The 13953-nt window shown below is 40.0% G+C and overlaps 1 protein-coding gene across 1 annotated transcript in view; it reads right to left on the bottom strand.

Moving 5' to 3' along the window:
• Positions 1-13953, bottom strand: part of ly75 (lymphocyte antigen 75) — a 66925-nt gene that overhangs the window by 36666 nt on the left and 16306 nt on the right. Inside the window, exons 5-13 of the mRNA XM_085805431.1 lie at positions 13229-13348; positions 11473-11613; positions 10648-10851; positions 9144-9304; positions 6461-6571; positions 5075-5163; positions 4124-4293; positions 1703-1902; positions 654-796 (exon numbers count right to left, since the gene is read on the bottom strand). Of these exons, the coding sequence (XP_085661557.1) occupies positions 654-796; positions 1703-1902; positions 4124-4293; positions 5075-5163; positions 6461-6571; positions 9144-9304; positions 10648-10851; positions 11473-11613; positions 13229-13348 (1339 nt within the window). The remainder of the gene's footprint in view (positions 1-653; positions 797-1702; positions 1903-4123; positions 4294-5074; positions 5164-6460; positions 6572-9143; positions 9305-10647; positions 10852-11472; positions 11614-13228; positions 13349-13953) is intronic.

Here is a 13953-nt window from a genome sequence, read left to right as displayed (position 1 = left end):
ATATACAGTTGTGCTCATAAGTTTACATACCCTGGCAGAGAATATAATTGATCATGCAATAAAAAATATCCATTTATTATCACACAATTGTGTTTGCTCTTGTTAAATCATCTTGTAAATCTCGCGAGATTTGCACAGGTGTCAGTGCAAATCACACGAGATTTGGACAGACCAGGAAGAGCAGTGCTGGGAGCTTCCGCTACGAACAAGCTTAAAACATAGACTTATTTAATTTTTTTCGGAACAATTTCTCATGTTGGGGCTTCAATACAAGAGGGACATTACAGACGAGCAGCATGGAGGTATCTGGATGTTTTTTAGTGTGTCTTTTTGACGAAGAAAAGTGAGCTCCGTTCTCAACCGTCATATGGACATGCACTGCTACGCCGAGACCCCCTGTAACTCAGAGAAGCCACGGAGGACTCTGAAACTTCTCCCAGCCCTTAGTCCACATGAGGGGGAGGAGATAATGAGTGAAATTAGAATTTTGGGTGAACTATCACTTTAACCTCCCTACTATATTGAATCCCATTAAAAATAAGAGCCTGATCACTCATGTTTTCCTTAAAGAATGGTACACAACACATTTTACAAGCCGGTTCAGTCAACCCTAAAGCCTAAAAGCTTCTATGTGGATAGTTGACGGTTTCTACCTGATGGTTTCCCTCATGACGTTGTGCAGAGCTCTCATCTCAGCCACGCTGGTGTAGCTGGGCAGGTGAGCCCCCAGCGCCTGGCAGAACCTCTCCGCTTCTTCCCACGACCGCTTCCTGCTCAGCCGCTCCTCGTGAAACACCTGACAGAGGAACAGCAGCAACGACACCAACACGGTCAGGTACAGGCACAGACAGCAGCAGGTTGGACATGTACATGAAGCCATACAGTAGCTCTGACTGATAGTAACTGTCATGTTCTGTGTGAGCTTTGCCTGTATTTGTGTTGTTTTGTGGCTCATTAACTTATATTTAATTTAAGCTTTTATTTTGAAAGGCAATTTTAGTCACATGACAGTGTGCGGAGTATGATCAGGAAATGCAGAGCTTCTACATGGTCTGCTTGCAGCTCCAGCTTTTATCTTTTTCCTCCCGCTGTTTGTGTCTATGTAGGAAATTATCGCTTGTGAGTATTGTTCACGGTTTTTAGTTAATTATGTCCTTACACAGATTCCTGTAGTGCATTTTTGGAATATTATATAAATGTTTATTTTATTCACATCGTTAGCCTCATACTGTAGCATAATTGCCTAAGTCATTTTTTGGCCAAGTTGAGATATCTGCCTAACTTTCCTCTCCTACCACTGCTGCATCACCTTGCCTTATTGGCTATGTCCTCAACCAATCAGAACACTTTTTAGAGTCCAAAATCACTATCTGCCTAAGTCATCTTTTTGACTTTGCTTGCTAGAAATTGTGTTTTTTCTTTTTTTCCGAAAATGTTCAAATATGACTTAGGCAATTATGCTATTAGGCTAACGACATGTAAGTTGTGATAATGCTAAGCTAACAACTAGCCTACAGCTATTTGCATTATCATTCCTGTGAATGTATTATGTTAGTTTAGTGACAATACAGTAATTGTTATTTTTCTGTATCATTTCAGTTTTACAAAAATCATTTCCAGACCTCAGTAAAGGCCCTTCAACTTCATTCAGGCCTCTGAGTTTCTCTTGGAGCTTGTTCGCTATCTGTCAATAGTAACTCACCTTGTAGCAGTATCTGATGTCCTGCTTGGACTGCCATCCGTCGGGACAGGGCGCGTCGGGGTCGGGCTGCGGCTCTGCAGGCGGCGGCGGGGCCAGGTCGGTTCTGCAGACGGTGCCGGCCGTGAAGAAGGTGCAGTTCTTCACCTCCCACTTGCCCAGAGGTTTCCTGGTCGACATCACCGCACAACCTCCGTGATGCTCTGCAAAACAAACATGCCAGATGTGCTTTTTGATTCAACATATACAATTAGATCAGAAGTTTTTTCTGTATTTTAGGCTCAGTAAGTGATAAATGTGGGATTAAACATTCGAGCATCAACAGACAAATAGTTTTGAACATTTTCTACCCGATGCATCTTCTCTCCTCTCTGAAGGTAGCGGGACAACATCTTTATAAGGTGTCAGATGTTTAATCTGCATTATCTTTTTTTTCTCATCTCTTAATCAATTTTTAGACATACAAACGTTCCACAACTGTTCCAAACATATCTACATATAAATGTGAGAATAATGAATTTATCTGTGATCGGACATCAAGGTAAATAAAAAAATTATATAACTTGGAAAAGAAAAGGAGGGAGAGACGTAAATGGGCCGTGTATGTGAGAGCAAGTAAAAGGGAGAGAATGAGACTGTAAATGTTCAAGGAACATTCAAAAAACGTTTTGTACGAGGCATGGATTGAATATCGGATCATTACTGCATCATCTTTAAGAGATACAGTTGTAAGAAAAAGTATGTGAACCCTTTGGATTTTACCTAGTTTGATCTGATCTGGGTCTAAGTCACAAGTATAGAGACACACACAATCTGCTTAATGTTAATACCACACAAACAGTCATAATATTTCATGTCATTATCGAATACATGTGCGTTAGCAAACGGGGAGTTCAATCTAAAGACTTGAAGAAATGACTGAAGTGCTTAACATCTCCTATCTTGACAGTTGTACCTTATTTTGTACATTTAACCAGTTTGTTTCTATATTTATTCTCTTCTCACCTCCAGAAGTCTGATTTAAAGACGTGCAGTCTGTGGCTCTAACTCATCTATGAAATAATCATTATCAATTATGACAAATTTATTATAGAACAACATAAAAACATGTTGTTTTTGTTTTTAAACCACACCCACTACAGCTCTGTGCTGCTCCTCTATCTGTCACACAGCAGAGGAGACAACAGGTCCACTACTGGTCATATTCATCAACTCTCATCAAGTCTCTAGTTTTCTCACTGGGCACTTCTTTGGAAAAGAAATCCTTTCAGGGTTCCCACTCTTTCCTCAAAATCATTTTCATTTTCAGATGCCACAGTCGGACACACGTTATCACGCCATACACTAATACATCCCCCGTCCCGTTCATGCTTTGGAGAAGTTTAGACCACGTAAAACTGGAGATAAGAAAGTTTTAATTTGATAGCACAAAAATATTTACCCGAGGGGGATGGGATGCAGACGTTGCATTTCTTTGGAAAAGAAATCCTTGGTGGGGTCTGGAAAAGTTAAATTGAGCTCTGGGAGCTGATGTCACCATGTGATTGTTGGAGCCTATTAATTCTTTGTGTTGCTTATTTGGAAATGCTGAGGGTAATGGTGACTGTTCAGGGTATACAGTATATTGTAGATGAACTGTTATTCATTATAATTGTTAATTAGATTATTTTTTTCCGGTCAGGTCCCTCCTCCTGTGATTAGGGAGTGAGAACATCTGGTTTCTTTGGGTCTGTTTTTTGGTGTTGGAGGAGTGAGGCGAGTGAGGAGTGAAACAGTTTTTCGACCACAAAATTACTTTTATTCAAAATTTATTCCAAACCTTTTGTTGAAACTGTCTCTCTGCAAGTGCTTATTATATAATGAGTTGTAGACCTTCTCCTCACTGATGTTTTTGACCTTTTTTTGGAACATAAGAGTAGCCGTAACAGTGATAAATAATTTTCCAAGACAACTCCAGCTTTTCCAGGACATTTGACTTTTTTTTCTCTAATTTTCCATGTGTTTCCAGGTTTTCCAGGATGCGTGGGAACCCTGATCTCCGTTCATGAGACTACCAGACACAACACATTGAACAGGCATGGTGTCCATGACAGAACACACCACAGGAGGAAAAAACTAAAAGAATATCACTGCATGCCTTTAGTTTAGTTTTTGCCAAAACTAACTAAGATTAAATTGTTTGGAAATGAAAACTTGTTCACAGACTTTTTCTTGCCTAATCTAATAACAAAAATTGTAAAAATATACGCACATCCCTTGCTTGGGGTGCTGGGCCAAGGGGAAAATAGAAAAGAGAAGAAATAGCCCGCACTGGCTATTTCTTCTCTTTTCTAATCTAATAACACACACATCAATAATCAGGTGAACCAAGTGAACACAAACAGAGGTTCAGAATAACAAACTGTGTGTGTGTTTTCCACTGACCTGGTTCGAACCAGCCCCAGTTGGTGTACGTCACCGGGCCGGCGGCCCCGTCCTGGCTCAGCCACTGGTACTCCCCCGTGCTCTTCATGTCCTGCAGCCCGATCCAGAAATACTGGGTCTGGTCTCCGAGCTGCTGAGCCAGCAGGCGGTTGATGAAGGCCTGCTCGAACCTGCTCGGAGAAAACAACAAGGCACACATGTTGGAGAAGAAACACAAAAAAAACACTGGCCGAGACAAATTAAAAGAAAAAAAAAAGTCTTTGTGTGGCTGCTGCTATTTCTGATTAAAAGAATAGTTCACCCAAAATTGAAATTTCACTCATGATCTCCTCCCCCTCATGTGGACTAAGGGCTGGGAGAAGTTTCAGAGTCCTCCGTGGCTTCTCTGAGTTACAGGGGGTCTCGGCGTAGCAGTGCATGTCCATATGACGGTTGAGAATGGATACCAACTGTCTTCGTGACAAAAAGACACACCAAAAAACATCCAGATACCTCCATGCTGCTCGTATGTAATGTCCCTCTTGTATTGAAGCCCCGAAATGCAAAATTGTCCCGAAAAAAATTAAATAAGTCTATATTTCAAGCTTGTTTTGTAGCGGAAGCTCCTCTTCCTGGTTCGTCAAATTTGGACGAACTGGGAAGAGGAGCTTCCGCTACAAACAAGCTTGAAAAATAGGAAATGGACTTCAATACAAGACGGACATTACATACGAGCAGCATGGAGGTATTTGGATGTTTTTTGGTGTGTCTTTTTGTTACGAAGACAGTTGGTATCCATTTGCAACCGTCATATGGACATGCACTGCTACGCCGAGACCCCCTGTAACTCAGAGAAGCCACGGAGGACTCTGAAACTTCTCCCAGCCCTTAGTCCACATGAGGGGGAGGAGATAATGAGTGAAATTTGAATTTTGGGTGAACTATCCCTTTAAGTAGAAACAGACTTCTCACCCGTTTCTGATAGTGATGTTGCAGCGATCTTTGAAGGGAACTTGTTTGGTGTTCACTTGAAAACAGGAGTTACCGTGTCTCCTCCAGCCCTGCAGGACCGACAACATGAGTCAGAGTTTTCAGACAACGACACAGATCTTTTATTGAAGACTTTAGTTAGTTAGAAGTTTTCCATTATGCAAAAACAGTTCAACTCGTTCCCACAGGCAAAGTAGTATAAATAACCAAGACAATGCTCACAGAGAGTCCACAGCTGTTAGGTAATATAATGTTTCTATACACTCAATAAAAGGTTGACAGGTCTTTAAAGGGGTAGTTCAACATTGTGGCAAATTGGTCCATTGCCATAATCCCTATAGTCATAGCAGTAGGTTCGTTACCTTTAATTGTCGGTGCAAGCTGTTTCTAGAACGGCGGAGCAGAGCCGCGAGCTGCTCAGAGCTACGCTACGGAGGCTCATTATGGGATTTCTTGGTTTCCCTCATCAAACTCATCAAATACACAATCCAACAACTCCAAAAGTGGACAAGTTGTGAGCTGCACATTCACCACGCTATGAGATAATAACACAACGTTACCACACAGAGTTGTTTTAGAGGGAAATTCATGCAAAACCGCTGATGCGCGTTGCCTTCAGGGACAGTTTTTCATCAACAGTCTCTGTATTTCCCTCTAAAACAACTCTGTGTGGTAACGTTGTGTTATTATCTCATAGCGTGGTGAATGTGCAGGTCACAACTTGTCCACCAGAGCGTTGTGGAGTTGTTGGATTGTGTATTTGATGAGTTTGATGAGGGAAACCAAGAAGAAATCCCATAATGAGCCTCCGTAGTGTAGCTCTGAGCAGCTCACGGCTCTGCTCCGCCGTTCTAAAAACAGCTTGCACGGACAATTAAAGGTAACAAACCTACTGCTATGACTATAGGGATTATGGCAATGGGCCAATTTGCCACAATGTTGACCTATCCCTTTAAAAAGGTGTCATATCTATTTCTCATGACATATGTGATCTTCTCTAAGGGTAAATATGTCATCATCCATTTCGAATCTGACTTCCAGGTAGATGCGTTACAGTCGGCCTGTCACAAACATCATACCAGACCATAGTTAGTTTAGTTTAGTGCTTTGCCACGTGCAATGTAGCAAATCTACGAGCCGTTCTGAGATCAATCATAATAATACTCATGTTCTTTAACCACCACGTTCATTAAATCAGTTTCATTTCTGCAGATGCACCGTACTTCCTTTCTGGTTAAACAGCTGCGACACATCGAACTCAAACCACCTCCCTAACCCTCCGTCATGTGATTAAACACTAAGACGACATGTGAGAGAGAGAGTTTGTAGTTGTGCTGTAGGTTAACGTGCATGATGAGCGTCACTTACATCTTCGTAGCGACACCCGGCCTGCGTCTGTGTTTCGTTCTTGACCTGTCCTTTAATCTGACACATGTAAGGAAGCGTCTGTGTGCACGTCCCAACCCGCCAACTGTGAGACTGTGGGGAACACACACACACGTTTGGTTTATGTCATAAACACGAAAGCAGAAGAACATCAGAAGACAACAGAAACAGACACACACACATAAATAATAATAATAAACGAACAGTTAAAATCCTTGACAAGAAATTGGTACATTCTCATTATTGTCCAATATTAAAGGGATAGTAGCATATTTGGGGTTGTATGATCTCCAAATAGCCCCTAAGTACTTTAATTGCAGTAGAAGACTCTCTGCACTCCTCCCGTTAGCAACGCCAGCCCATAATAGCCCTGCCCAGAGATTTACAACATACAGTGTTGTGAACAGACCCAAAGAAACGGCCTATTTTCACGGCCTAAAAGAGGTTTTACCTGAAAAAAATTACACAGTTCCATTGTTCACTATAATATAATTTTTTCCAGCCCTTCAAAGTGCAGGAAAAACACAGTTTTTATTTGGACCTAACCACCTCACGTATCCCTCCGCCCAGGGTTAGCGCCCGCCGATCAGCAGTTGGTTAGGTCCAAATAAAAACTGTGTTTTTCCTGCACTTTGAAGGGCTGGAAAAAATTATATTATAGTGAACAATGGAACTGTGTAATTTTTTTCAGGTAAAACCTCTTTTAGGCCGTGAAAATAGGCCGTTTCTTTGGGTCTGTTCACAACACTGTATGTTGTAAATCTCTGGGCAGGGCTATTATGGGCTGGCGTTGCTAACGGGAGGAGTGCAGAGAGTCTTCTACTGCAATTAAAGTACTTGGGGGCTATTTGTAGATCATACAACCCCACTTTAAAAAAAATGCTACTATCCCTTTAAGAAAATATAATCTGTTGAGTTGGGACAGTTTGATTAAATATGTAAATGCCTGTCTTATGCACAAGATTATATACAGTATATGGTTTCACCACGCCTCCGCTGAGACAGTTCGTCAACATAAGAACAACTGCATGTGGGTTCACAAGAGGTGCAGCAACTGTATTATAGTATTATTAGACTGTATTATTCCATTTAGGAAAAGTTTGTTTAGTCAGTCTGTATTCTCTGTTAGAGCTGCACTAGAGTGGAGCTCCATCCCAGCTGCTATTAGAGACCTGAACACCTACAGTTTATTCACAGCTCATATGAAGAGATGGTTGACTGGTGCTCAGCTCTGTCAGCACCAGTTCTTCTACACCTTCCTTCCTCTCTCCGGTCCGTCTGTGCTGAACCTGCAGCCATCTTGTTGTTGTCTGTCTGCCTTCATGTGTCGGCATGCATGTCTTTTTGTGGTGTCGTTTCTACTGTGTATGCATGCAGTTTGTGTCTGTGCTTCTGCTTTGCATGCTGTGGTGTGATGTGTCTTTGCTGCATGTGTTGGGGATGTATTGAATTATGTTTTCTGATTGATGTTATATATGTTCTTTTGTCATGTTGTATGTTTTTTTGTCAAGTTGTTAATTGCTGTGCATGTTTGTAGATTGCCTTGGCTAAATAACTTTGTAATTTTAATCATATTCATATTCTGTTTTTAGGGTTGTGTAGCAACCAATAACGTAATAATTTTGGCCATTTTAAATGTAATAACGTGCCAATAATGTAATAACGTGCCAATAATGTAATAACATTTTTGAGCTAATTGGAGTCCAGTTGTTACCAGCCAATAATGTAATAAGTTATTGCCAATAATGTAATAATACATAAATATGACTGCAGTTCTTGGAAATAAAGGCTTTTTTACATTTTTTGTGCAGTTTGCTAATCAAAAATAGGTATAGTGGATGACATAGTCGTCATATTTACTTTCACCTCTCTCTCTCTCTCACTCTCTCTCTCTCTCTCTCTCTCACTCTCTCACTTCTACCATGCTTAATGATATGTTTGCAAACGGAAGAAGTAAGCATGGTAGGCTATCAACAACCTCTAAAACATAACCAAACTTAGTAGTAGTAGTAGTAGTAGTAGTAATTTATTTGTCCCTGTAGGGAAATTGACTGTTGAAACTTGTGTATTGAATGGCGTCTGCCAGCCAGTTTATGTTTCAGTCATGTATAACTTCCTGCCTCAGACAAAGAGAGAGAGAGGTGATCTTGGATAAATAAATATGACGACTATGTCATCCACTATACCTATTTTTGATTAGCAAACTGCACAAAACTGCAAAAAAGCCTTTTATTTCCAAGAACTGCAGTCATATTTATGTATTATTACATTATCGGCACCAGTTATTACATTTTCAAAGGTTTTTTTAATACTAGGCCAATAACATAATAACCAGCCAATAATGTAACAACTTATTACATTATTGGCAAAAAGTTATTACGTTATTGGCTCAAAAATGTTATTACATTATCGGCACATTATTACATTATTGGCTTTATTACATTTAAAATGGCCAAAATTATTACGTTATTGGCCGTTATTACGTTTTTGGTTGCTACAGGGTGACTTTTGAACATCCGTCTGGGGACTCTACAGATGAAAAACAGCCTTTTTGCTAATTCTGGTGCATTTACAGTGATGTTATTAATGTGCACTGTCCCTGTTTTCAAATAAACGTATTATTATTATTATTATTATTATTACACACATATAAACACACACAGACCTCTCCAGAGTAGAAGACGCAGTTGGAGTCCAGAGTGGGCTGGACCGGCTGGTTCGGGCCCCAGTAGGTGAAGCTGACCGGCGCCGCGTCGAGCCACTTGAAGACCGCCGGGTTCACGTTGTCCGCAAACAGACCGATCCACACGTCCAACGCCTGACCGTCTGACACACACGGGAAGAAACATAAACAAAACATCAGCCCATGTCCGACGACGAGCTCATTCCCTCCACGTTCAGGACTTTACTAGAGAAATATAACAGATAAACCAGTAGAGCAGCGGAGATTTAACAAAAAACTATGAAATACATTCGTCAACGACCTTTTCTTTTTTTTATAACATCATCCAACACAAACTGTCACGATTATCAACACTGACAAAAAAAAAGACGAAACAACAATGTGGCTTAAAGGAATAGTTCACCCAAAATTGAAATTTCACTCATTATGACTGAGTTACAGGGGGTCTCGGCGTAGCAGTGCATGTCCATATGACGGTTGCAAATGGATACCAACTGTCTTCGTTGTTGTTTAAGTTGTTTATTATCAGCAGGATAAACCCCTTGAGTTGTCGCAACTCGTTTTCGAGGGGGTCCTGCATCGTAACAAGAAGACACACCAAAAAACATCCAAATACCTCCATGCTGCTCGTATGTAATGTCCGTCTTGTATTGAAGCCCCGAAATGCGAAATTGTCCCGAAAAAAATTAAATAAGTCTATATTTCAAGCTTGTTTGTAGCGGAAACTTCTCGAAGCTCCTCTTCCTGGTTCGTCAAATTTGGACGAACCGGTACAAACAAGCTTCCAAGGAGCAACTTCTCCGAACCCTCCAAGGCACTCGAACAACTTGATGTAATTGTCGATAAAAGCCTTTGACACTTGAATGAAATGCTTGTAATTATAATAAAACAAAAAGATGTAAAAACAAAACACTGAAGTAGAAACCCTCATAAAAACAAAACATTTGTGTCATTCTCTAAACTTTTGGCCCACGGCTGTAAACATTTTTTTTTCATGTTTCCTGTGAGTGAACGGCAGATTAAAAAGTGCTGAACTTGGATGTTATGTTCTGTAGCCTACACAGCTACATACGCATATAAAAATAAATGTTAAATGAAAACAATAACTAATGAGGAAAATACGGCCCACGACTTGAAAACGTTTTCATAATTCCTGTGACAGCTGGACACAGCTGGTCTATAACAGCTGTTTATATGAAACAAGACAAGACTGAAACTTCACTATGAGGATGAGTTTAACTAAATATGATCAAAACCGACAGGGACATTTGACACATGACTAAGACGACTAAATATAAAAACAGCTGCCAAAATGAACACGACAGTTGAGTGTGAATGAACTGGTTTCATGAAATCTGAACTGAACCGTAAATCAAAAGCCAAGAAGCCAAATTCCAAATTCCTTGTTCAAAAAGAGAGATTAATGCTTCACAGCTCATCACAGAGAGATTTTATATCACAAGAATGAAAACAAGAGTTTTTTAACCTCCATGGAAATTCATCCTGATCATCTCTTTGCTGTCGACGGAGTGGAAACTGGCCAGAGACCCGGCTGCTCCTTCGTGTATTTTGTTACATTGGTACAAGGCGTCAGTCATGTTTCGAGGGTCGTCCTTCATCAGCTTGTAGCACCAGCCGTTCCACGGGACCCAACCGTCCGGACACACTGTTTCTTTATACACAAAAGACTCTGCAGAAATAAAGACACAGAGAGAGAGAGAAAGAAGGTCAGCTACAGTATGACTTTATATCAATGAAATCTACAGCTGGGTTTGAAAAAAAATCAATTTTCCAATTCATATCGATCTTTATTTGAAAGATCCAATATCGATTTACATAATAAAATCCTTCCCCACCCATGACTGAACTGAAGAGCTGCACTGTTTACTTCTGTAGCGGGTCATGTGAGACAAATGTGCATTAATGTAACAGCTTTTGGTTCCATTTTTAATGTATGCATTAATATTTCTAATAATGAAACAGGTTAGTGCTCCATCTTTGTACAATTTGCAACATTAATTCTGTGAAAATCTCTTTCATAACCAAAAAGAAAAATGGCAATAAAACTGAAATGTCTCTAAATTAAACAATATCTAATTGAATCAAAAATCTAATCAAATGGGAATCGATTCAATTTAGTAAATCAGTAGCGATACTCGGCCCTATTCAACCTCTGAATCTCAACTTCACCTGTAGTGTTACAATGCTAATATCAACATTTAGCCCAGGTGCAACCCTGCAGAGCTGCAGTTTTTATAATTCAGAGTGGATGCAGATTGTGCATTGACCGTTTCTTTTTTTTTAAACTGACCTGTTGTCGCCGTGCGAGATGCATTGACGTTCTTCTTGCAGATGTACGGCAGCCGTTGGCCGCACGCCACGGATTCAAAGTTCTGTTTGGAGTTCAGGACGCCGCAGTCGGACTCGACCGTTGCAGAGGTGGACGGCATTCCTGTCGGAAAAACGTCCCACACACACATAAGGGTGAGTAAAACAATAAAATCAAATCCTAAACTGGATGCAGCAGCAGACAGAGTGACATTTATCTTATCTTTATTCATTCATTAACTTTTATTTAGACTATTGAGATTGTAGAAACCTCACTTAGAGTAAAGCCGAGCAAAAATAACACACGTTACCAGTCAAAAGTTTGGACACAGCTTCTCATTCAATGGTCTTTCTTTATTTTTTTTATCACTTTCTAGATTGTAGCTTCAAACTGAAGAGATCAAAACTGTGAAGGAACTCATGTGGAGTTATATGTTTGAGCTAAACCCAGCTGAGATGGTTTTGGATGAGTCGGAGCAGAGTGAAGGTAAAAAAAACCGTTCCAGGTGACGACCTCATGAAGCTGATGACTGAATAAAAAGTGTGAGAAAAGGTGGATACTTCTATAAAATCTAATATTATATAAAATATATTCTGCTTTGTTTAACACAGTGTTTACTACAAGGCTCCACATGTGTTCCTTCATAGTTTTGATCTCTTCAGTTTGAATCTACAATGTAGAAAGTGATAAAAATAAAGAAAAACCACTGAACGAGAAGCTGTGTCCAAACGTTTGACTGGTAGTGCATAATGTTACATCCAGGATACACAAATAACATGTCTAAGTAGATTATTAATAAAATAAAAAGAGAAGTAGTGGTAAGCGACTAAAACAAAACAAGAACAGTTGGAGGTAAAATAAGATAAAATTAGGGATTTAAAATAGCCCTGATGATAAAAATGAGGTGAATTTCATGATATTCCAAGTTGCAGATACACAGATACACAGTAAAAAAAAAAAAGAGTTTGTGTAAAGAAAAAACAGTAAAATCTTTAAAGATGAATAAAAACCCAGCGTGTATCACACCTTTCATTCATCCTTTAGCAAACAGGTCACAATGATGAGTGTAAATGTCTCCAAAATCTAAAAAATGTTTCCTCAATGAACTTCTTTCTGCAATGAATCCTATCTTATCTCATCTTCAGCTTTTTGAGGTTTCATTAGGAACTGTTTTATGCTGCGATGCTGCGATGCTGCGATGCTGGTTCTGCAGGTCATTCAGAGCTGCAGTGATACTGGCATGTCATGAATTACTGCCACCACAAACAGCTCATATCAGCAGCAGAAAGGCAAACGGCTGCTGCCAGTGTAAGAACAACACCAACACCTTCGCTCTGACAAGAAACAAGGAGGAAAAAAACCCCACAGCAAAACATATTACAATAGCTTATAAAGCCTTCCATTCAGTTACTATTAAAGGGTTATTCAGCAAGACTAACAATCCCAATGCCACACTGTGTCCAATAACCAGGCAACAATGAGCTTCTTTAGCTGTAACACTGGCCTCATTGTTTCTCCGACTGACACCAAGTCACGATTTACAGCAGCGGCAGCGGCAGCGGCAGCCGAGCACAACAGGATGCAGGTTCTGGTGTCGCAGGTGTTCCCGGCAGCTGAAACTGGCTTTTTATACTGTGGTTTAGTTGCACTTTAAGTTCAAGGTTTAGTTTTTTTTTTGTAGTACAGACTAGAGACAGAAAAGAAGATAAAAAAAGAAGATGAGAAAACGGTTCATTGCCTTTTTCCCAGCGCAGGACGGAGAGCGGGGAGCCGTCGGACCACTGCCAGCCCTGGGACACGTCTAACTGCTGAAGGCCGATCCACATCCTCTCAGGCATCGTGCCAAGGCCGTCCAGCACTAAACAACAGAACAAAGAGAGGAGGAGGATGAGGAGGTGGGGGAGATTACAGGTCGATTTCAATATGAATCATTGAGATCACAACAGAAGGAAAAAGGGTGGAAGGGACGAGCATAAAGCCCCAAGTGAACCGCAAACCTATCAATAATCTCAAAATGTGTCGATATGAAACTTCGCCACAACTGTTTTCAGCTTTTGGTAACACTTTACTTGACGCCTATCTCTATACTATACTACCACATACTTATAATGAGTTATAATGCAGTTATAGCACCGTATAACTACAGTTATAAACACTCATAAATGATCATAATGCTTTATAACAATAATCATAACACACTAAAGCTTTTTATCATGACTTATAAGGTCAGGTATTATAATACATTATAATTGTTAGTAACTCGCTGACAATGCCCACATTGATAATGCATTATAAATATAGTTATAATGTGTATAACTATCATTATAAACACTCATAAATGATCATAAGGCTTTAAAAAATAACACATTATAGAGCATTATAACTCTATTATAATACGTATAAGATCTTATAAGCTATCATAAAATGCTCTATGATGTGTTATGCTTATTGTTATAAAGCATT

This window comes from Trachurus japonicus, chromosome 3 (genome assembly GCF_045865225.1).
Source record: "Trachurus japonicus isolate A0001 chromosome 3, Traja_1.0".
Classification (NCBI taxonomy): Eukaryota; Metazoa; Chordata; class Actinopteri; order Carangiformes; family Carangidae; genus Trachurus; species Trachurus japonicus.
The sequence above is the reverse complement of the archived record's forward strand: the minus strand, read 5'-3'. Positions and strand labels throughout refer to the sequence as shown.